At 38.7% G+C, this 23,897-nt stretch overlaps 1 protein-coding gene across 4 annotated transcripts; it reads right to left on the minus strand.

The window, feature by feature from the left end:
* Positions 1-7,425: 7,425 nt before the first annotated feature.
* LOC127497515 (CREB-regulated transcription coactivator 2) lies at positions 7,426-22,820 on the minus strand. Of its 4 annotated transcripts, none has more exons than XM_051866010.1 (14): positions 22,517-22,819; positions 19,647-19,748; positions 19,423-19,536; positions 19,112-19,173; positions 17,916-17,987; positions 17,491-17,588; positions 17,331-17,410; positions 16,664-16,713; positions 14,809-15,068; positions 14,291-14,724; positions 13,737-14,069; positions 13,325-13,417; positions 13,072-13,234; positions 7,426-11,953 (listed from the first exon to the last, which is right to left on the minus strand). In XM_051866010.1, the coding sequence occupies exons 1-14, from the start codon at positions 22,691-22,693 to the stop codon at positions 11,751-11,753; spliced, it is 2,241 nt and encodes a 746-aa protein (XP_051721970.1). In that variant the 5' UTR covers positions 22,694-22,819; the 3' UTR covers positions 7,426-11,750. The 4 variants fall into 4 exon arrangements, with proteins under 4 accessions (XP_051721970.1, XP_051721971.1, XP_051721974.1 ...); XM_051866011.1 differs by having other exon boundaries at positions 14,836-15,068; positions 22,517-22,815; XM_051866014.1 differs by lacking the exon at positions 22,517-22,819 and adding an exon at positions 21,870-22,012.
* Between the last annotated feature and the right edge of the window lie 1,077 nt (positions 22,821-23,897).

Genomic DNA, 23,897 nt, shown 5'->3' on the forward strand with positions numbered 1-23,897 from the left:
TTTTAACAATAATAGTGGCAAATGAAATGTTTTATTTTTAGTGTTTTAGAATTTAATACAAATGCATTATCATCAACGGTGGTACTGAAATTAAAGCATAAAACTTTTTATTTAATTTATTTTAATTTTAGTGTAATTTATCTTGTAAAATAAGGTTTAGTGTGTAAATCACAATACGGATGAAAAACATGTCCATCTGATGAAGTCCAGCCCTACTTGTGATTTTTGCCAAGATTGTTACACAAGAGCCGCCGCCCATCAGCTCTGAAATCACTGTAAACAAGACAGAAATCACACACACACACACACACATCTGTCTGATCTGCACCAGACGGGTCAAAGGTCACCGCGCAGGACACAGGCGATGACAGCCTGACTGCATCCGTCACACTCAGGGAAAACATCAACAAAACGCACGGAGGTCGTCATGGCGACGGCTCAGGACCGGACATCCTGTCACGGAAAACATCACATCAAACCTCTGCTCACCTGGACGAACGTTCACTGGTTTTGCTCCTCGCTCAGCAGAACGTGATCTAGAGTCATGTGACTCTGTTATCAGATATGAATCTGTGTCACAGCCAACGAGAAGAAACGAGCTCGATCTGCGGTTGAAGTGAAGAAAGACGTAAAATGAACATTCACACGACTCGGATCGCTGCCGAACACGTGCAGGAAACTGTCAGAGGAAACATTTCACTTCCTCCACATCAAATTAAGAAGAAACGAGTTTCCGGCAGAAACGCTCTGAGAATCACACAGAAACAGTGATGTCTGCTTAACGTCTTCTCAACCAGCGCCACGAGACGACTTAACATGATGTAAAATAAGACTCATGTGAAGTGTGCGAGTCCAACCGTGTTCACAGGAATATTCCCTGTGTGTGCATACGAACATCACACGCTAATGAATAAAGGTCTGACAGGAGGACAGAGGTCACACGGTGAGAGAATGATGCTTCAGAGCAGAACTCGTCACACACAGAGCGTGATCTACAGCAGCGGTCCATCCTGACCCTCAGATCGCTGACGCAGGACAGAGGAACACACACTGCGGCAGGAAGAGAGAGGATTGATTTAGGCCCCGTCCCAAACGGCACCCTGCACATGCACTTACAGTCCTGTGGACTTACAATATCCGCCGCCTGCGGTTCATCATGAAGTCCACGAGACCGTACGGTGTCATTTTATGATCAGAAGGCTCGATATCTGCCCTCGACGCACACTTCTGTCGAGCCCGTATGAGTGACATCTGCAGCAGACTCTACCCAACAGTCAAAGCGGCGTTACGTCACAGAAGTGTGGACTGACAGACAGAGACACACAGAAGATCAAGATCTGAAGAGCCGAAGGTTCGAACCACAGCGCCGCTGAGCCATTGATTTATAGAGATTTATACATTCCTGCCACATAAAAACAAATGCTTTGGTAAATCTTAATAAAAAGTCTAAATTATAACATACTGGCTCGGTTTCACAGACAGGGTTTAGATTAAGACAGGATTAAACCTTAGTTTAATCAGGACATTTAAGCAGCTTTTATAAACATGCAAAAACATTACAAAAAACAATGACAGACATAATTTAAGATATATCAGTGCAAGTTTCTTTCAGTTAGAACAGCTCAAACATGCAGTTTAGTCTCGGACTAATTATGATATACTATGATGTGTCAATTTCAACTTTTTATGTCATAGTTTCAACTTTTTGTCATAATTATGGCTTTTTGTCAATTCCAACTTTGTCATAATTTCAACTTTTTTCAATTTTGACTTTTTGTCAATTAACTGTCATAATTTCAACTTTTTGTCATAACTTCAACTTTTTTTCAATTTTGACTTTGTCATAGTTTCAATTTGTCAATTTCAACTTTAAGTCATAGTTTCTACTTATTGTGTTAGTTTCAACTGTCATAATTTTGGCTTTTTGTCAATTTCAACTTTGTCATAATTTAATTTTTGTCATTATTTCAATTTCAATTTTGGCTTTTTGTCAGTTTCGACTTTTTTGTTGGTTTCAACTTTTTGTCATAATTTCAACTTTTTTTCAAATTCGACTTTCATAGTTTCAACTTTTTGTAATTATTGACTTTTCGTCAGTTCCGACTTTTGTCAATTTCAACTTTTTGTCAGTTTCAACTTTGTCATTATTGACTTTTTGCCATAATTTCATTTTTTTTTCAATTTCGACTTTTTTTAATTTCAACTTTTTTTTGTCAGTTTCAACTTTTTCAACTTTTTGTCAGTTTCGACTTTTTTTGTCAATTTCAACTTTTTGTCAGTTTCAACTTTGTCATCATTTACTTTTTGCCATAATTTCAATTTTTTGCCAATTTCGACTTTTTTATATCATAGTTTCAATTTTTTTACGCCAGTTGCAACTTTTTGTCATTATTTCAACTTTTTTATAATTTCGATTTTTTTAAGTCATAGTTTCAACTTGTGTCAGTTTCAACTTTTTGTCATAAATCATAATTTTGACTTTTTATGTTATAATTATGATTTACAAAAGCATTTTTGTGGCAGAAACGGGCTTCCATACAACACAGATTGTTTTAAAGCAGCTATACAGTAATAAGGAAAATAACAGTGGTTTTAAAGGGTTAGTTCACCCAAAAATGATTGTTTTTGGCGCACAAAAAGTATTCTCGTCTCTTCATAACATTAAGGTTGAACCACTGCAGTCACATGACTGTTTTAACGATGTCTTTAGTTCCTTTCTGGACCTTGAAAGTGTTGATTATATTGCTGTCTATGGACGAATATCAGATTTCATCAAAAATATCTTAATTTGTGTTCTGAAGATGAACGAAGGTCTTACGGGTGTGGAACGACATGAGGGTGAGAAATTAATGACAGAAATTTCATTTTTTGGTGAACTAACCCTTTAATGTTGCGAAGTTCATAAATTTTGAAAAACTCAATTCAGCTGTAAAGCAGCTCTACAGATCAATTCAGTTCAGTTCAGAGTCGGTGTAGTTCAGAATGAGATCAGCTGTGCACACTGGAGTATATACTGTACACCGCTGACTAGTTTTAAACAAGTCGTTTGTGAAGCAGCACACAGTGTGCAATGACAGGAATGTTGGAGGAATGTTGAAAGATACAGAACAACTGACTGAAACGAATCATGTCTCCTGTAATCCATCAATCAGTGTTTCAACTGCGGAAATGTGTTTACAAAACAGCTGGAGAACAATTTGATCCGGTAATGTCACATTTAAAGCCATTCAATGACCATAAACTCGATAATCAGCGAGAAAAATAACTCTAGAGAGGAGCGATCTGATGCACTAGATACACATTCACCTGTTCTTCAAGATTTAATGTATGTTTGAATAAATCCATCAAGTTTTTATGACAGACACCATTTACATGTTTCTATGTCACAAAAACAAATTGGAGTAGAACTATATTTAAAGTTAATATTTTAAAACCTGTCTTATGTGCAGTTTAAATGTTTGTATAGTTTACAGCTTTAGTTCAGAGAGATTGACGTGTACTGTACCTGATAAACATCCGAATGAATCGATATTGAATCAAAGTCAGAATCGAATCGTGACATTTGTGTCAATGAATGAGTCATCTGCTGTTCTCCGTGTGACATGAACACTCACCCTGAATAAAAACAGCATCAGTGAGATAAAATCATATCAGATCACCAGAGCGTTTCGGTGGCTGACACACAACCTCAGGTGTCTTCATTAGAAAATTCAACTTCCTGTTTCAGCACGTCTTTGGGCCGAAGATGTGTTTCCTGTCAGCGCCTCATTTAGCTCTTTCTAAGCACTTTCAACATCCACTTCCTCAAACGCATCAGCTGCACAACGCAAGAGTTTCCCTCGGATTCATCTCCGTTCATCCGCACCACAGATCTGTTATTAATGCAGTCACTCGCTGTAAACACCCTGAAGATTACAGCAGAAATCACATCATTCATATCGTATCTCAATTATTGAGATCACGGCTGTTTTACACAATTACTCACTGACACTGAAAACATCCTGTGTTTATTGAACTTTTAAAAAATAACTTCCTGTGGATTTTCCTGAACTTTAAATACAAGTGAACTGTTATGGAAGTAAATTAGTGATAAATGTGTTTGAAACAACAAAAGCATGTGAAATTGAACTAATTAAAAAGAATGCGCTATATTAACTGTGTTTGCATTTTTGGCAGCTGAAATTCAACATTTGCTGGTATATTAAAGCTACGAGTATCACACACAATTTCATTATTTAAAATTCACTCATTTATATTCACCTTCCATAGATCATTTCCAAAATATTCAGTGAAAAAAAAATAAATAAATAAATTTTTTAATTAATAGATAAATAAATAAATTACATATATGGGTCATTCTACAGAAGTGGTTCAAAGTCAAAGTTGGAAACATCTTGAAAAAAAAAAATGTCTTTTTCCACAAATTTTGTATGTATGCAAATTGTATAATATTCAAGCTACACATTTCTAGTAATTGTGCAGTTAATTCTCATATTGTATTTTCAGAAAGTTTTGGAATATTTTTCCTCACTACCAAAACACAATAATAAATAATTTAATAAGAAGGGTCACATTGACCTGTTAAGATTTTGTTTACATCTTCCTTGTAAATATATATTTTTTGCTATTTTTTAAAAAAGTTTTCACAGGTAAATCAATAACAATTACAATTTTAACAATATTTAAAGTGTAATTTATGAGATTTGTCTGAGAATCTTTCTTTGTAAAAGTCATAAAGTTTATCAAACTGATGTCAAAGTGAAGGATTCATTAGTTTGAATAAACATTGAACCAAACACTATAATAACATCTTAGTTGATCATTCAATATACTTTATTTTTGACAAAACATCCATGTTTGGGTCGTGACTGCACATTTTCGGTAGTGACAGTATGTGTTGGTAGTGACCACATCACATGACAGGATTTAACTCACATACTGTACTAAAATTTTGTTTACTTCCCCCAAATAAATGATTATGTGTGCCCTTTTGTCACTACCAAAACAATGATGTCACTACCGAAACAGTCACGACTGAAACATGTGGAGAAGTTTTGGTTGTGACAATTTTAGATATAAATTTATCGCCCAACCCCCCAAAAACAATGATGTTGTTTCGGTAATGACTGTTTCGGTAGTGATAATTTTAGACACTTTTAGATGTTAATCAGCACACGGTTAGCTAGCACAGTTCTGAACAGTTGTACACACACAAAAACTACATTTCATGGAATAACAGCCAAAAAAGTTTGCTTAATTGCAGAAAAAGGTGTTTGTTAGTGACGTTCCTTAAAGTTCCACACAGATTTTCAGACGTTTGAACACATTTAACTCAGAATGATGGAGCTATCTACTGTGAAAGAGGCGATGAGAGGAACACAGGAATATTTCCTGATCAGAAATGTAGAAGTGTGTTAAAATCAGTGTCAGACAATGAAAAACACACTGTTTCGGTAGTGACATGAACATGAGGGACACTTTTTTTTTTTTTTTTTTAAACAAAGTTTCATGATTTAAAAATAGAAAAATAAATATTTTTTAACTTCACTTTAAAAAAAAAAAAAAAATTTAGGGGTTAGGGTTCGGGACAGACTCCTCCCAACTGAAAGTACCCAATAAATGATGATTTTATATATATTAATCTTACTGATATTTTAAATATTATTGTGGGATTCAATAGAAGGATCTTAGTAAACATCTATAATTTGAATACTTAAATGCTTTTAAACGTGTTTTCTGGTTGTGGGACAGCAGTTCACACCAGTTCTGTAGAACGGCCCACATATACACATTTTTCCTACTTCAGATGTCACTATAACTCCAGTTCCAGCTATTGATTATTATTGTGTGTTTAATTCCTCTGATCTGAGACCGGCTGGAGGTCAGAGGTCAGGGCAGCCCAACAGTCAAGATGCCAGTACAGAACTATCCTGTGTTTGGTACCAGAGATCTGATGACAGTACAAGAAAATACTGCGGTACTACCATGGTTTTGTGTACATACTGATTGACATAATGCTGATATACAATCATTGATTCACAACAAATGAGATCTATGAAATATATTTACACAAAATGTTTCATGGCAGTTCTACATTATATCAATAAATGGACATTTGGTGAAGCAAAACCAGTTCAGAACCGCTTCCGTGCGACCTCATAAACACCACAACAAACCCACACAGAACCACACACACACACACACACACACACACCTGGTTCGGCGGATCTCTTGAGGAATCCTCGTGTAAACATCACGCGCATCATTATTAATTGCGTATAACAATATTTATATTAATATTAATGTCCGCGCTGATACAGTGATCTGCGCTGCTGTGACGCGCGCGCGTCAGTACGGTTCGGCTCGGCTCAGTTCGGTCGGGTTCGGGACTCACCTCAGCAGCAACAGCAGCGCGGCTCGGCTCAGTTCGGCTCTCATCTCACCCTGAAGCTTCCGCTCATAGCGACTCACTCAACTGTCATTCGGTCCGGCCGGTACCGGTTCGTGTTCGGGCTCTTGTCTCACTGCGTGGAACGACCGTCGCCGCTGCGCTCCGCCATCACGGACAGAAACACACAGGGCAGCGCCGCAGCTTCAGACGCGACGCGCGGACTGACGCCCAGCGGCGCGGAGCCGCATTACATCAACCTCACTAACTGAGACAGGAAAAGATCGGTCCAAACAATAAACATTGTATTTTTAACTCTTCGCCGTTTATATTTATTCACTATTATCATAAAGTTAATTATTAAGCGTCGAGTAACACATAGACGGGTTCACGTGATGCCTGTTACTTTTCTCAGCGCTGCACGAGATGCATCAATCATAATCGTTTATGATTACTTGAGAAACGCTTTTATATCCAACTCGTATTTTTGGAGTTTATAAAATAAAATAATAAAAAAATATATCATTATATAACTTGATTCTAATTCTATTCTTCGAACATCACTGTTATTGTTCTTGTGGGACAAATTTTATATCTGAAGTAAAAAAGGCTGATTCCTTACTTAAATTACAGAGAAATTACCAAAAATATATATATTTTTTAAACATAATTCAGCTGTTATGGAAGTAAATTACTGATAAATATCTCTGAAACAAAATAAAACATGTTAAATTACACTAATTGAAAGGTGCTTGCATTTTTTGGGTTCTGAAATTCAACATTTAGTTGTATATTTCAGCTGTAAATAAAAAAAAATGGAAACAATATCATTATTACAAATATAATAATTAATAAACATCCCAGGTTTCAACTAAAATTACCAAGCCCGTTATGATTAGAGCAACTATTTCAGGGTAGATGAAGAAAAATATTTATAAAAATTATCATTATCATCATCCCTCGTCATGCTGATATTTTGGTGAATAAAAATACATATTTTTCCTCAAGGAAGAAATGACGTGACAGAGTCTGACGCACATATTCACTTAAATCCTTTATTTTTCTGTAAAATATGGTGAGGATACAGTCTTAAAAACGCTCTGTTAGAAGCACCTATGCTTTAAGGACATTATTTACAACATACATGCTTTCCCTGGTTATCAAAATAACAACAAAAAAATGAAGAGCAACACTTGTAAAAGTACATCTGAAAATAGAATGCGAATATTTTGTTTCTTTTCATACTCGACCCAGACAAAAGCTGGTTAAGATGGAGAAGAGCTGAAGCACAAACAGATGAAGGATGCTGTTCTTTTCAGACACATATATATATTTATATTAATATCTCAGACCTGAGCTGCTCAACAGCTGATTTGACAGTGCAGACGTCTCTCTCTCTCTCTCTCTCACACACACACACACACACACACACACACGTGCCTCTGTAACATTACAATATATATTCAGATTTCAAACAAACCCTCAGATTCATGTCTCATCTGTGTGAAAAATAAAAAACATGGAGGACTAAAGTACTGCAAATACATCGCTGACTGATTTCATCTCGAGTGCTTTGGTCCTCCATTTTAAACTGCATTTAATCGATCTCGCGTTATTTCTGCGGCCGAAGCTCGACTAACACACATTTACCACAGCGTACAGTAAGCGTGTTTTACTAGCAGCGTCCTGCGCTGAGTCCAACACCACAACCCACCGGACCTGCTGAAGCGCCGCAAACACACACGAGCTTCAACACTCGTGGCCAGATGCATTGTGGTCTCGCGCAAAAGACAAAGGCAGCGTTACAGAAGAGAAGGCAAGAGTTTCTATCCGCAGATCTCGAACAGATGACCTGATGGTCAGTGAGGATCATCAGATACCCGAACGCTCACTGACAGATGAACCTCACAGACGCTCGGATCACAAATGAGAAATTAGATTTTCCTTCAAGAAAATGAATATTTGAACTCGTTTGCATCATTGATTCTGTTATGTTCCTGTTTATGTGAATCAGTCTGTACTGTAGAAATAAAGCTGACTCGACTATTTCTTGTTGCGAAACATCATTTATAATTTCCTTCTTTTGGTTTTGGGGGTGAGATGTGAACCGGTTCTGTGAGATTCTCCTGAAAACATCTGTCATCAGAACATCATCCTTTCTCAACGTATACGTTTGTTTTTCCATACACAAATACATTTATGGGCGTATAGATCTATAGCAACTTTATTTAAAAATAAATCTCATAGTGCGCAGTATTTAATTACATAAAAATACGTGTTCCTCTGAATATGGCCTTGTGTCAGGAGAATAATCGTGCAAATACAGGCAGGACAGAGTGCAGACGAGCAGTAAACCTGATCACACACACACACGCATGCAAACACACACACACACACACACACACACACACACACACAGGGGTTGAACGACTTCAGATTTTTTAAAGTCGACATTTATGTGATTAAAGTCGACGTCGACTAGTCGATGATGGCGTCATTAATGAATAAATATGGGGCCTTTCACACAGAACACGTTTTTCCATTCCAATGCGTTGCTTTTCCATTGTTTTCTATGTAAATATGTGCTAGACGGACGTGTGTATGACCGTAGAGCTCACGTCTTGAGTCTTTTGCAGCATCTTGCATGACACGCAAGCGGCAACCTCCCCCAGTTTCTCTTTAAGCCAGTACGGAAGTGACTTAAACTGCAATTCATCGACTGGCCGCTAGGGACAGGCCGCAAAAGAGAGCAGAATCTCATTGAGTCCCATGTTAAAATGGCCAACTTTACAGCAGAAAAAAACATGTTTACAGCCTGGATCAAATTGTTGTTTTGGTCTATACTGCTAATTTTGCCCTTCATGACAACTCTGAGGAGGGTGAATTTTTTTATAACAAACCGTTTAAATTCTATTAAAATAAATTATATTAAGCCCTAAAGTTCTGCATAATTAAGGGCGTGGTCACTTGAGTGACAGGTTTGCCGCTGCTGTCTGTGAGCCGTCACCTCAGCTAATTCCAGCCGCTGAATTTGGCATCTCTGCCGTGTTTGTGCTTTTTTTTCAGGATTATTTTATACAATTATAAAATGATATGGCTTGCTGCATTAAAGGTCGAGACTCGAGACAGATGTGCTCACATGCGGAAGATAAACAGAACACGCTGTTGGATCGTGGCATTGGCGAAAAGTTTTGTTCCTGAGATTTACTACAATGACAGTAGCAGGAGGATATTAAACTCTGACAGCACTGCTTGGATATTATAAATAAAACTGCTGCATTTTGAAAAACTATACTTTGGACGCGGGCTCATGTTTGTGAGAGTCTAATGTACGATCATATACAGTTTTACAACATAAACGCTGCTCAGGTTGCATAATTTCTTGAAGAACGACGATGGAGAGCAGATCGTTCAGAAGAAATGTGATGCAAACAATGGACAATATATCAATATTTCATGTATTTAACGCTTTTGTGGACAAAAAGTACTGTTTTTTGTTTTTCAATGGACACTCATGGACATTTTACCCAATTAAGTGCGACAGATTGGATTGATCTCGGGATCACGATTTCATTATATAGGTATGAAGCCCCGTTTGATTTGGCGTGTTGTCATTTGCACACCTGACACAAATTAATAACTGTTGCTGGAGCATCTAAATCGTAAAACAGACACTGTAGATTGACAGTAAACCTTTAGAACTTTCAAATGATATAGTTTATTTTTATTAATATTTCAGATAGTATCTAAGATAGATAGATAGCTCCTTTGCCTGCCAACATGATCACGTCGAGCTAGGCGGCCGTGGTTTCAGTAACCAGTCACCTCAGTTCCAACCACGTCCCGCCTCTTTGCCCATTTTCAGTTATCTAGGAGTGACGTGCGGTGACGCGCTGCTAAGATGGCAGCGGCCTCATTTTCGCTTCAAAAACGCTCTTCAGAAATCTACGGGTGACGTCACGGACACTACGTCCATAAATTTTTACAGTCTAAAACGCTCTAAAAATAAGTTCAAATCAGTTAAACGTGTCTCGGGACCTTGCGTTTTTTCTCCATTCCACTGCCTGTTTCTCGTTTTTGAAAGCAAAAATGTGTTTCCCACAAGCCTATTTCTCTACATGATATTATTATTATTTTTTTTTTACCAGTTCTTTTGTCTGCATCTGGAGTATGGAGAATACATTTATTTGTCATTTACTGTTGGATACGGAGCGGTGTGTACTTCAAAGATTTCTTATCCTGCTGCGCCCTCTATAGGCCATAATCAGCGACTAGTCGACATCATGCTTAAAGCGTCGGTGCAACCCCTAACACACACACACACACTCTCAAACTCACACACACAAGCGGACGTTACACACGTATGCAGATATATTTGGTCTTTTCCGCTCTCAGTTGTTCAGCACATGTGAATGCACTGAATGATTTCATCTACAGAGAGGACCATCAAGCCCAGAACTGCTGACCACACTGAATGCTGGGACAGACAACATCTGATTTCATGTGTTAAAGGAGACGCGTGTCAGACAGTGGCTGTGTTCAGAACATAATACTGCGCAGTGCACACAAGTCACGAATATTAGTTTGCAAACAGTATGGCATTATTAAACAATTATAGTCACCTGACTAGTGGCCGGTCTCTGTGTGCAACTCCACAAAACTTTTGAACATGTACAAGCAATAGGGTTTTATTTTAAGATAAAAGATTAAAAAAAAAGATTTAGGAAGAATCAATGAATTCTGAATAATTTACTGCCATTTTGTGAATATTAAGCAATCATGCGATCAATAAAAAGTAACTGTAGTCTGATTGTGAGTATTTTAAAACGTAATGTAGTCTAATTACAAGTATTTAGTTTTTGGAATCTGATTACATGTAATCAGATACTACCCAGCACAATTGCATCATGGGATACAACAGAGCACAGTATATGCTGCAGGATGAGAATATGCCATTCTGAACACAGCCACTCAGTGTTTCCAGACAGACACTCCCCTCGTCTGTTATTGATCAGTCAGTCAGATAGTCCCGCCCCCTGACTCACATGATTGGCCGAGTCCGAGTCACAGTGTTTCCCTCTTCAGGAACATCTGAACACAACGATGACACACTTCAGCTTTAAGTGCATGTGTGAATTAACCTGGTGTGGTCCAGTGCATGCTGGGACTGACGTTTGGGCGGAGGCACGGCTGTGATGTCTGTAACAGGAGCGTGCGGGTTTGATCGTCTGAGAAGTGCAGAGTTAAAGGGCAGAAGCTCACAGTTCAAGCGCAAGTTACGAAACCTGCCGGCGCTCGACCCAAAGTGCCACATGCGCGCTGACGTCCGCGTTCGTCTGTGGGACATTCACAAACCCGCCGGTCACTTGAGGTGGTCCGAGCGGAAGGAGTCCTCCACCGCCGGGTCGGCCAGCATCAGGTCTCCGTCCGTCAGCATGCCCAGACCCTCCAGCGCCAGCGGGTCCATCCGGAGCGAGTCGTCGGAGGAGAACGGGTCCATCTCAAACCCTGGGACACCCGACAGGGCGTTCGTGATCTCCTTGGACAGTCCTGATGAAGAATCTCCTGAGACACATGCAAACATGAGACACAGTCAGCTGAAGATCCACAGGAAGCGCTCGATTAATCGTTAAAACATCGTGATCTCATTCCTAAATGATTCGCCTGGATAAAAGCTTATAGTTTGGATATAAACTCTGATGTCTATGATAGCGATCAAACCTTTGGAAAGTAATGACGCTTCAGATAAAGATTGTATCATCATTACACCAGTAGGTGGCGACAAGTGGCTGTTAAAAACATGTATTTGTCATGAATCATTTACTCAAGAGATTTGTTCATAAACGCTGATTCACCCAGTAATGAAACAAGTGAAGTTTTTATGAGTGAGTCATAAAATATAAACAATAAAATGACAATAAATGCTAATCATTAAAAAGAACCGGAGTTGTAATTAATATAAATTTGGCATTAAGCTTTGTAGTAGGGCTAAACAGTTAATCGAAATAAAACCAAAATAATTAATCAAAGAAGCTTTAAGGGTCCCTAATAGTTTAAAATTAAAACAGCGATAAATGTTAGTGTTATAACTTTACAATTGTCATGTAAAATAAATGTATTATTATTATATTATTTTTCTCAAATACTCATTTTTACAATAGCAATTTTTCTTATTTTCTTTTAATTTAGAATTTATTATATTTTTATTTAGTAATTTATTATTTATTTATAATATATATATATATATATATATATATATATATATATAATATATATATATAAATATATATATATATATATATATATTATGGCTATAAAATATATAATCACAACATTTTGGCCAAATTGTGCAGCCCAACAAACAAAGCACAGCAAACTTTTTTTTTTTTTTTTAAATCGTACTTTAAATCAAAATTCTAATTTTTATCATGGCAAAAAAAAAAAACACAATTAGAATTTTTTTCCCCCAAATTGTGCGGCACTATTTTGTAGACTATTTTCACATTAGCCTATCAACCTGAATTTTTGCACTTATTTAGGCTATTTGCTTATCATTAACCAACCTACAGTATTGTGTCATGCTTATAGAGCTCCTGACAAATAATAAAAAAAAAAAAGGACCTTTATTCATCATAATCAGCTGATCAAAAATGAGAAGAAACACAGATAATCCAATCACTCACCCGTCAGGATGATGTTGGGCACCGTGTGCCGCCCGTCTGAGTACGTCTGACACTGGTTGTGAGAGAGCATCTGTTGCTCTGAGGACTCCAGCAGCTCCAGCGCCCCCTGCTGACCATGAGCCTTCACTGAACCAGAGCCCAGATCATGAGAGTCCAGACTGAACTACAGATGACATGAACGGGACGGGGTTAAAGCGATGAAACGCCTCCAGCCATGAGTCTGTGTCTGTGTCTGTGTGTGTGTGTGTCTCACCTGTTGGCTCAGACTCAGGTTCTGGTTCTGGCGGCTGGATAACTGCAGGTCCAGGTACGGGTCGTCCAGAAGAGAGTTCAGGAACATGGTGTCCTGAGTGACAGCAGAGAGACACATCCATTAATAATGGAAAGTATGATCACCACTTTATTATTATTATTATCATCATCACTTCCTGTAACCAGAACTGAATTATGGCACCAGTGCAAACTGAACAATTAGGCATTAAAGTTGGCATGAAACTTTCTGTATTGTGACATAACTATTTTATCATTTATAATAAACACTGCAATACTCTGTAAGATGTTTTGATTTCCTGGTGACATCATGATCTTTGTGGACAGGCACCATGCTGGTACCATAGCAGCATCCTGTAACTCTGACATCATCACTGCACTTCTCTGTCACTCACGTTGTACAGGTCCAGTTCGCTGATCTGCTGCAGAGCAGGGAGCGGCCGGTTCTGACCCGTCTGCTGCTCCGTCTGCGAGTCCGGCTGCGATGCGTCTACAGACCCGTAACTCCCAGGGTTCTGGTTCTGATTGGGCCGCTGCATCTGGAAGTTCTGGGTCTTGTGCAGGTTTTGCATGTTGTGTTGGTGAAGCTGCGCAGTCTGTGATGATGGGCGGTGCGTGTGGACGCCCGTCTGCGCAGGAACAGGACCTTTCTGAACCTGCTGCTGCCCGAAAGAATACTGAGACAACCTCTGATCCATCTGCAGCTTACTGGTGTCAAGAGGCACACCCTGACAGACAGATACAGACAGACGTCAGGACTCATGTTTACACTAGACATGTGATGGTACAAAAATGTTCATATCACAATAATTGCTAAAGATTTTATCAAGTTTTACGGTATTATCAATTGTTCTTCTTGATTCGAAGTTTAATAACCCTAACATATAATAAAAAGAACTTTACACATTTTGGATATTGTTTTATTTTGTGTGTGTGAGAGTGTATTTACCTGTGTGATGGAGCTGAGGGAGCAGGATGTGGGCGAGAACTGTTTGGGGTGATGTCGGCGTGTGTCCGAAGGCAGGATCACGGGGGACAGCTGTGCTCGTCTGCGGGGGGACGTGCTCAGCTGCGGCTGCACCTGTCCAGGTGTGTGTGGAGCGAAGGACCCTGAGCCGCCGTAACTGGGATTACTGGCTGCCGACTGGAGGGAGGAGTTACTGAGGGAGGACTGCAACGACTGGCTGCTGAGTGATGACCTCAGAGAGGGGGAGGAGCTTAACGAAGACTGGAGGGAGGGGTTGCTCAGGGACGAGTGCAGGGAGGCGGAGCTCAGCGAGTTGGTGAACGAGTGACTGCTGAGAGACGACTGGATGTTGGGGTTGCTCAGCGACGACTGGAGGGAGGGGTTACTCAACGTGCCCTGCAGAGACGGCAGCAGACCTGCAGAAACATGATATTTGAAATTAATGACATTTAAATCAGGATTAGAGCGTCTTTTTCTGAATTCACTGTGTTTATAGTTACATTTGGCAGTGATACAATAACACACACCGGCCGAGTGGAAGGCGTTGGAGCTGTTGATGCCCAGCTGGGTGAGGGTGCAGGTCAGGTTCCCCGTGCTGCTGCCGCCGCTGAGCGACGGGTATCCGGGCTCCTCGGGGTCCAGCGGCGTGGGCAGCGGAGACGGGAAGTGCAGGCTGGACAGATCCGGCAGAGAGCCGCCCGTATTTAACACTGATGCGCCGTGAGGAGCGCCGCCCTGCTGGTCCGGAGAGGGAAAGACACTACAAAACACAAACACAGTAACGGATCAGATTCTGATCTTTAAATCAGGGCATATATCATCCTTAACATACAAATCCAGATTGCTTTCATTCTAATCAGACTCTTTACATGTCAAGCGTTCAGCTGCAATTTTGAACAACCATCTGATAATAAATATCATTTGTGGATCGACTGCGATGGATTTTATTTGTTATATAGTTCAATAACATCTGCTGTAGATTGTAATATGACATCAGACGCTGAATATTAATATGTTCTTAAAGTAAGAGTGTGAGTTGCAGATGAACAGCAGCAGAGAAAGACTGACTGAAAAGCCCCTCCGGACAGGAAATACAACCTGCCAATAAACCACTTTAACCACGTGTGTGTGAGTAATAACTGTGCAGGAGCGCTGAGGCGAGATGCAGTGAAATTACGGTTGACAACAGCTAAAAATAACATAAAGCTTCAGAGTGGACCTTCACTTTTTATGAAAGAAAAAAATAGACTGGAAATCTTGACGAAGATCATTATATTGATCTGCACTGACACGTGCATAATTACAGTATTAAAGGGTTAGTTCACCCAAAAATGAAATTTCTGTCATTTATTTTTTCACCCTCATGTCGTTCCACACCCGTAAGACCTTCGTTCATCTTCAGAACACAAATTAAGATATTTTTGATGAAATCCGAGAGGTATATGACTCGTCCATAGACAGCAATATAATCAACACTTTCAAGGTCCAGAAAGGTACTAAAGACATTGTTAAAACAGTCATGTGACTGCAGTGGTTCAACCTTAATGTTACGCTGTTGGTGCAGTTCAGCGCTTCAGTGTTTACGTCAGAACGTCGACTCATTATTGGCCGGCTCCTGCGTCAGCATCACATGCATGCGTTGTGCTGATCATGTGACCAGGCATCGGCCAATACTGAGCCACCGTTCGGATGTAGAACCTGGAAGAGCTGCAACAAAAAAAGCGTAGCAGAATGACAGGGGAGAGACGAACTTGTTGAATAAAGTTGTTATTTTTGTTTTGTTTTTGCGCACAAAAAGTATTCTCGTCTCTTCATAACATTAAGGTTGAACCACTGCAGTCACATGACTGTTTTAACGATGTCTTTAGTACCTTTCTGGACATTGAATGTGGTCATTTCATTTAAACAGAGGATAAAAAAACCTTGTGGATTTCATCAAAAATGTCTTAATTTGTGTTCTGAAGATGAACGAAGGTCTAACGTGTGTGGAACGACATGAGGGTGAGTAATTAATGACAGAAATTTCATTTTTGGGTGAACTAACACTTTAAATCTACACAGCTGTGCTGTAAATTTGAACAATATGTTAAATTTAAAGGCATTGGAGCTCATTTATTAAGTTACACAAACTGAAGTATATATATATAAATTTATAAGCGATTACTTTTGGCTTTCAGTTTTGGTTTTTAAACCAAAATTTTCTGTTTCAGTCACTAATTTTCATTTGAGTTCATCAGCAGTGCTGAGTAATAGATGAACACACACACACACACACTCACACACTCACACAGGAAGAGATAGGTGAATGATTGACTGATTGTGTGTGGAGGCCTGTGATTGGCCAGTTGAACTCACGTGATTCCAGGCACCTCACAGGACTTTGGTCGTGAAGAGAGCAGCGGCAGCTGAAGAGAAGACAAGACATGAGTCAAACACACACACACACACACACACACACAGACACACACACATTTGTTTATCTACACAGCTCTGCATCTTTAACAAACATTTCTGCTGATGTGCAAAAAAGGCCTAAAATTGCCTAATTTGATGATGCCGAGTTCAAAAATATCAATAATAACTTTCCATCACATAGTTTTTTTTCCACATAATAAGAATGAAGATTTCTCAAATATACATGTATCAGCTTTAATGCACTCATCAAATTAACTAAAGCAGTCAGATGTCAAAAGTTTTTGTCAAGTATTATAAACACAAGTTTATAAATAAATAAATAAGCTTTTATCACAAATTAGAGTGCATTAGTGCCCGTCCACTGAGAAATAATACAAGTCTTGTTTATTTTACACATGCCGACTAAAAGCAAAAGTGCTTCGAAATGCACATCATATTTTGTAAGAAAGTGACATGCTGGAGCAAAACAGGCACTATTTCTGAAATCTTCTGTTTCACACTGAGCTACGCTTTCATTAAGGCATTATTCAGTACCTTTTACTGTCTTTGTGAAGTCATTTGATCACACACACACACACACACACACACACGAGAGAGGCGTTCACACCTTTCTGGAGTCCCAGGGTTTGAGCAGGCGTCCGTCATCCGGGCCATTCTCCTCGATGGGAGGAACCGGATACGAGAACACTGCAGGAGGAGGAACAGAAGCGATCAGTACCGACTCAAACACATGACGGTCACACATGATGCGTTTCAAAGCCACTGACCGGCCCGTCTGCCCTGCGCAGCGAGAGAGAGTCCGGCGAACGGGTCTCCAGCCGGAGGATTCATCACACTGGTGTGAAGCGCCGAATCAGAGTTCGTCCTGCAGACACATAAAACCACACGGGTCAAATCAGCATCAAAACACAGTCAAAAGTGTGGGATTTACTGATCCCGGTGTTAGGCTGATCCCGACTTTAAAACACATTAGGCTTGTGTCACAGTTCCTGCTTTTCAGTCCCCAAATGAAATGATAATCAAGGCTTCTGTTATGCCTTTTAAGATATTTAAGACTTTTTAAATTTGATCAAAGTGAGTGTGAGTGTGTAAGAACTGGACTGATCTGCAGAAGAACGCAGATGTTCAAGAACCAAAAGCCACAAAAGTCATTCTCTTCAAGTGTTTCTGAGCTGTAGAGAGAGACGGTCACCTGTTGAGCACGGTGGTGGGCAGCTGATGGAAGATCTGGTTCTTGTCCGATGGAAAGTTACTGTTCCAGTTCCTTCGTGATTGACAAAAAACGCCCATTACTTCCAGAACCGAGAGCAAAAAAAGAGACGTGCAGGTTTGCGAAAGAACCAGAAGAGCGAAGGAAGGATTTAGAGAAGGAAAAGCAGAGCAGGACGTGAGTGTCGGGTCATCACGAGAGGTTAAACACGGACAGTACTGATCCGCGCAAATACACCTAGAGCTGAATTACCTTCAGTATGTTAGTGTGTGTGTGTGTGTTAAAGATTTCAGATGTTTCTGATCGATCATCACCTCCATCAGAATAACGAACCTCCCATTAAGATGAGGCTTAAGATCAGAATCATCTGACCAGAACAAAGAGACGAGGAACAGCAGAAAAGACCAAACTAAAGAAGAGCATCTCCTGAGAGACACGGACAGAAGAAGAACAGAGGAGAAGATGCAGGAGAGCTGTTACACACACACACTCACACACACACTCTCACACACACTCTCTCACACACACTCTCTCACACACACTCTCTCACACACACTCTCTCACACACACTCTCTCACACACACTCTCTCACACACACTCTCTCACACACACTCTCACACACTCTCTCACACACTCTCTCACACACTCTCTCACACACACACTCTCACACACACACTCTCACACACACACTCTCACACACACTCTCACACACACTCTCTCTCACACACTCTCACACACACACTCTCACACACACACTCTCACACACACACTCTCTCACACACTCTCTCACACACTCTCTCACACACTCTCACACACACTCTCTCACACACTCTCACACACACACACTCACACACACACACACTCACACACACACACTCACACACACTCACACACACACTCTCTCTCACACACTCTCTCTCACACACTCTCTCTCACACACTCTCTCTCACACACTCTCTCTCACACACACACTCTCACACACACACTCACACACACACACTCACACACACACTCTCACACACACACTCTCACACACACACTCTCACACACACACTCTCACACACACTCTCTCACACACACTCTCTCACACTCTCACACAGTCTGTTTTGAACCCTTCTCATGGAAAGTGCCGCCTCACCATCAGAGAGCTATGATTGACATGAGCGTGAACCAATTACCTTCTCCAGCTGGGGTCAGGGGGTGGAGACAGATACACAGAGCTGCTGTGAGAGTTGTCCATCTGGGGTCAGAGGTCAAGGACACCAACAGCATCTACACAATAATTCTACTCACATAATAAACTTGTAATAAGTTTAAAAACATTCAGGGTTTATTAGTGAAAATCAATGCAAATATAGTTCTGAAAGATCGGTATGAAGACAGTCGAGTCCTCATTATATTAACCCCTATTTATCTGATTATTAATTTTGCTTATTTTTCCCTGTTTTGGTCCATTGATGATTTGTTTTCATCAGAAGGTGAAGGATACTTGTCTCCTGTAGGGTCTGTTGGGAGAGACGAAGCGCCGGTCTCTCTGCACTCTCTCCACTAGACCATGATGCCGTGTGGAGCGACTGGAATCCAGCGGAGAGTGGAACGAGCCCTGAGGAACACACACACACACACACACACACACACACACACACACACACCAGGTTTAAAATGAGCCGTAATGAGCTGCCGTTGAGACGCGTGACTCCTGATGACACACACCTGGAGCTCTGAGGCGTTCCTGCCGATCTGGTTGACGTTGGGCAGAGATCCGCCGTAATACGGGCCCTGAGTTCTGGCCAATCGGACCTTCTGTGCCTGGACCTGCAGAAGCACAAGACGAGAAGTTTAAATCCTGCACACAGCATGATATCCCACAATGCAATGTGCTCGACTTGACCTTCCATTTCCAGTGTGACAAATGAACAGGAAGTCTTATCAACTCTGACATTTACCTGACCAATAATTAATTAAATCATAAAAATGTAAAATAAAATCAATAATTCAGCTTAAAACAATCAAAATAAAACACTAACTAAAAAAAACATTAAGTCATAAAAATGTCAAATTAAAATGAATCATTTCAAAATAAAAACCACTAAAAACACTTACTAAAAGTAACTAAATCATAAAAATGCAAAATAAAAATAGAAAAAAATCTAAATAAAAAAAATTAAATCATGAATGTAAAGTTAAAATAAATAATTTAAAAATAAAAACCCAAAACAGAAAATGTATTAAATAAAAAACAAAACATTTGCTAAAATAATTAAATCATAAAAATGTAAAATAAAAATAATTTTAAAATAAAAACACTAAAGAGAAAGTACACGAAATAATGAAAATGTAAAATGAATAATTTAAAAAAAAAATCTAAATATCAAAATAAGTTACTAAAAATTAAATCATAAAAATGTCAAATTAAACTTAATAAATAATTTTAAAATAAAAATCATCAAAATAAAACACTAACAGTTGATTAAATCATTAAATGTCAAATTAAAACAAATTTTTAAAATCAAAAAACTCTTCATAAAATTAATGAAATCATAAAAATGCAAAATATAAGTAACATTTTTTAAAATAAAAAAAAACATTCAAAAATAAACCACTCACTAAAAAAAGATATTTTATTTGTTGTCATGTGACCAATAATCAGAGAACTGTAAACGAGTGAATGTGTTATTAAATTATTGAATTAATAACTTGTAATCTCAATATTTTAGGTCAAAGGGGAATCGCTGCAATATTGGATTAATAACGTGTTTCCTGCTATGCTTAAATAAGGGTTAATGTCTGTCTAACCCTGGGTTAAAAATACAGTGTGAAACCATATGGTGCTGTAAAGATACTGCGGTCAGAGGTCAAACTAATCACGATTAACCATGGTTTCCCCATCCATTACGCTCTGCGGGAGACCCGTGGAGTGTGTGCCGACATCCGACCGCACAAACACACAACGGACATCAGCGCAGATGAGATGATAAACCTGCCGGTCACAGACAGGAGATCTGAGCGTGACCCGTGACCTTTCACCCTCACGCATGCTACCGTACTGGCCGACACATGACAAGAGCGTCATTGTGACTCAGAAACGGACAGTGACGCTTTGTGCCGCACACCTGCGAACGACGCTTTCACTGCTTCAGGGTCACATGACCAGACTCCGCTACGTTTGCATCTATAACCAAACGAATCGAACGAATACGCCACCTCGGGCAGCTGATGAATTAAAACAAATAATTAAAACACTTACTATAAAATGCTAAATTAAAATGAATAACTTTAAAATAAACCTGGGCTCAAACCCTTGACCCTCACCAGCCCTGATCATTAGATGACCTTTGAACTTTGACCTCAGCAGTGCAGATCAATCATCTGAATAACTGACATGCAGGTTATTAAATAAAATATTTATTTTTGAGCAAGTGTTTTACTTTGATTGTTTTTCATTTTAAATGATTTATTTTAATTTAGCATTTTATGATGTAATTATTTTAGTGTTTAAAAAGTGTTTATTTTTATTTCTTACTAAATACTTAATAATTACACCTCATAAAATGATAGATTAAAATAATTTAGAATTAAAAACAAAATAAACATACTTAAACTTAATCCGTAAAAATGTAAAATTAAAACAAACTGTTTACAAATAAAAATCTAATAAAACACTTATTGAGATTTAAATTATAAACATGTAAAATTAAAATAATTACAAAGAAAACTTACTAATACTTATAAATATGCACAATTAAAATAAACAATTTAAATAAAATCTAAATAAAACACTTACTAAAAATACATCATAAAATGCTAAATATATATAATTTAAAATTAAAATCAAAATAAATCTTACTAAAAAATACATTAAACGCAAAATTGAAATAAATACAAAACAAATTCAAAATAAAACACTTACTAAACAAATAATATTTCATTGATTACCTGCATGTCATTAATTCAGAGTGAGTGTGAAGATCATCTGGTGATGCTGGTCAAGGTCAGGGTGACCATCTGAGCTCAAATAAACCAGCTCTGACATGAGTGAGTTATCAATCTGACATCTCCCACACACACACACACACACACACACACACAGTTATCATGGTACATTCTGGCAGTGAATCCAGATGAAGTGAATCAAACATCAGACTGTAAAGCAGCAAATGCAGCTGATTTTACATGTAATGTTTCAGACACTGAGATTGATAATTAAGTGTGTGTGTGTGTGTGTGTGTGTGTGAGTGAGAGAGAGAGAGAGCTCATGCTAATCTGCTGCTAACCGCTTCCTGTCTGACAGTCTCATCAAACTCACACACGCATTTGACGCGCTTTTATTGTCGTTTACAGTCAAAGTAGCTCTACGAACACCTGCCATTTAATTAAAGTCTCTTTGGCGTATTTCGTTTACTCCGTTTTCGTGATAACAGCGTTATTGTCATTAGCTTCCGTTAGCTAGCGTGCTACTACCTGCTCGCGCGCGCTCCTTCCAGCCGCCGAGCGCGCTCACGAGACGAAAGAAAAACACGGATTTGACACTTTTCAGCGGGAAACTCGGAACCACGAGCCGTTATCGTGTGTGTGTTCGTTACCCGGGTGGAGGTGAGGTCCATCATGACCTGCTGGAACGCCGCCGTCTCCTCCGCCTGTCTCTGCGTGTGCAGCGCGATCTTCTCGCTGAACTTTCGCGGGTTTGACGTGCCGGTAGCGGGACAAGAACCGCCGTGATTCGGTCCCGGTGCCGTTCCGCATGATCCCGCGGAGGACATGATGATGATCGAACCTCGAACTCACATACAGACCCGAAGAACCGACAGACACACACTCACTGACAGAGAGAAACAGACGAGCCCTCTAGGGGCACGAGCGAGACTTACACGCGCGCGCACACTCAACATTCCAACTGAACACACACCAACACTAAAGCACAACTAGCGCTGAAAATAGCGTTTTAATTTTATTTTTGAATTATTTATTTCATTTTTACATTTTTATTATTTAATTAGGCTAAGTTTTAGTATGTTTTTATTGTTTTTATTAAAAAAAACTTATTTTAACTTTACATTTTTATGATTTATGTTTTTGTAAGCATTTTATTTTTTTATTTTTATTTTTAAAGGATGTATTTTAATGTTAAAATGTTTATAATTCAAGTTTAATGTTTTATTTTGATTGTTTTTCTTTTTAAATTATTTATTTTAATTTGGCATTTATTGATTTATTTAATTATGTAATTATTTTAGAAAGTGTTTTATTTCGTTTTGTTTTTATTTTCGTTAATTTTTATTTGTTAATGAAATGATTTCTAGACCTGGAAAAGTAATGGAAGTTAATAAAATATTATATGTATATATATATATATGTATGTGGGTCAATGACGTGACGGGTAATTTTTTTGTCCAAAGACCTCAATAATTATAATAAAAAACAAAGATATGACATCCAAAGTATGTAAGGTAGTACAACTAGATCTCTTTTATTGAATCCCAAAAGGTTTTAATCATATTTTGCTTCATATAAAAGTATTTTAACAATTTTGAAGTGTCAAAAGGTCATTCGGTTTAACCGTCCAAAGACCAATACAGCCATTTCATTCGTGATTAAAATATCTTAAAATGTAATAAATGTATATATTTTTTATTCTGGCATGATTTTATAATATCATATATCAACATAGTGCAAAATGGTGTTAAAATTATGTGTAGAAGTCTTTGTTACGGAAAGAATGTCCAGAAAAATGAATTTCATTGATGTCATTCGGAGTAACCAATATAAAGGGACCATTTTGTATCAAGTCATGTGGTCAGTATCATGTGACAGGATGTGACATCATTCAGACACCTGCAAAGGACCACATGGTCGTGAAGTAACTAACTCTCTCTTAACTATTTGAATAATTCATGTTTTCACTTGATCATACGCATGTCCCGAAACATCAGGTCATTCGGTGCAACCGCTATAAAACATGGAAAA

Source organism: Ctenopharyngodon idella, chromosome 16, assembly GCF_019924925.1.
Source record: "Ctenopharyngodon idella isolate HZGC_01 chromosome 16, HZGC01, whole genome shotgun sequence".
Taxonomy (NCBI): Eukaryota; Metazoa; Chordata; class Actinopteri; order Cypriniformes; family Xenocyprididae; genus Ctenopharyngodon; species Ctenopharyngodon idella.

Excerpts from the sequence above, each read along its gene's own strand:
- LOC127497515 (XM_051866010.1), bottom strand. The coding sequence starts at position 22,693 with ATGTCCTCCGCGGGATCATGCGGAACGGCACCGGGACCGAATCACGGC. Across the intron at positions 17,411-17,490 it reads TGCGCAGGGCAGACGGGCCG|TGTTCTCGTATCCGGTTCCT; the intron begins GTCAGTGGCTTT and ends CTCCTCCTGCAG. Across the intron at positions 13,235-13,324 it reads ACCTGAGTCTGAGCCAACAG|TTCAGTCTGGACTCTCATGA; the intron begins GTGAGACACACA and ends TGTCATCTGTAG.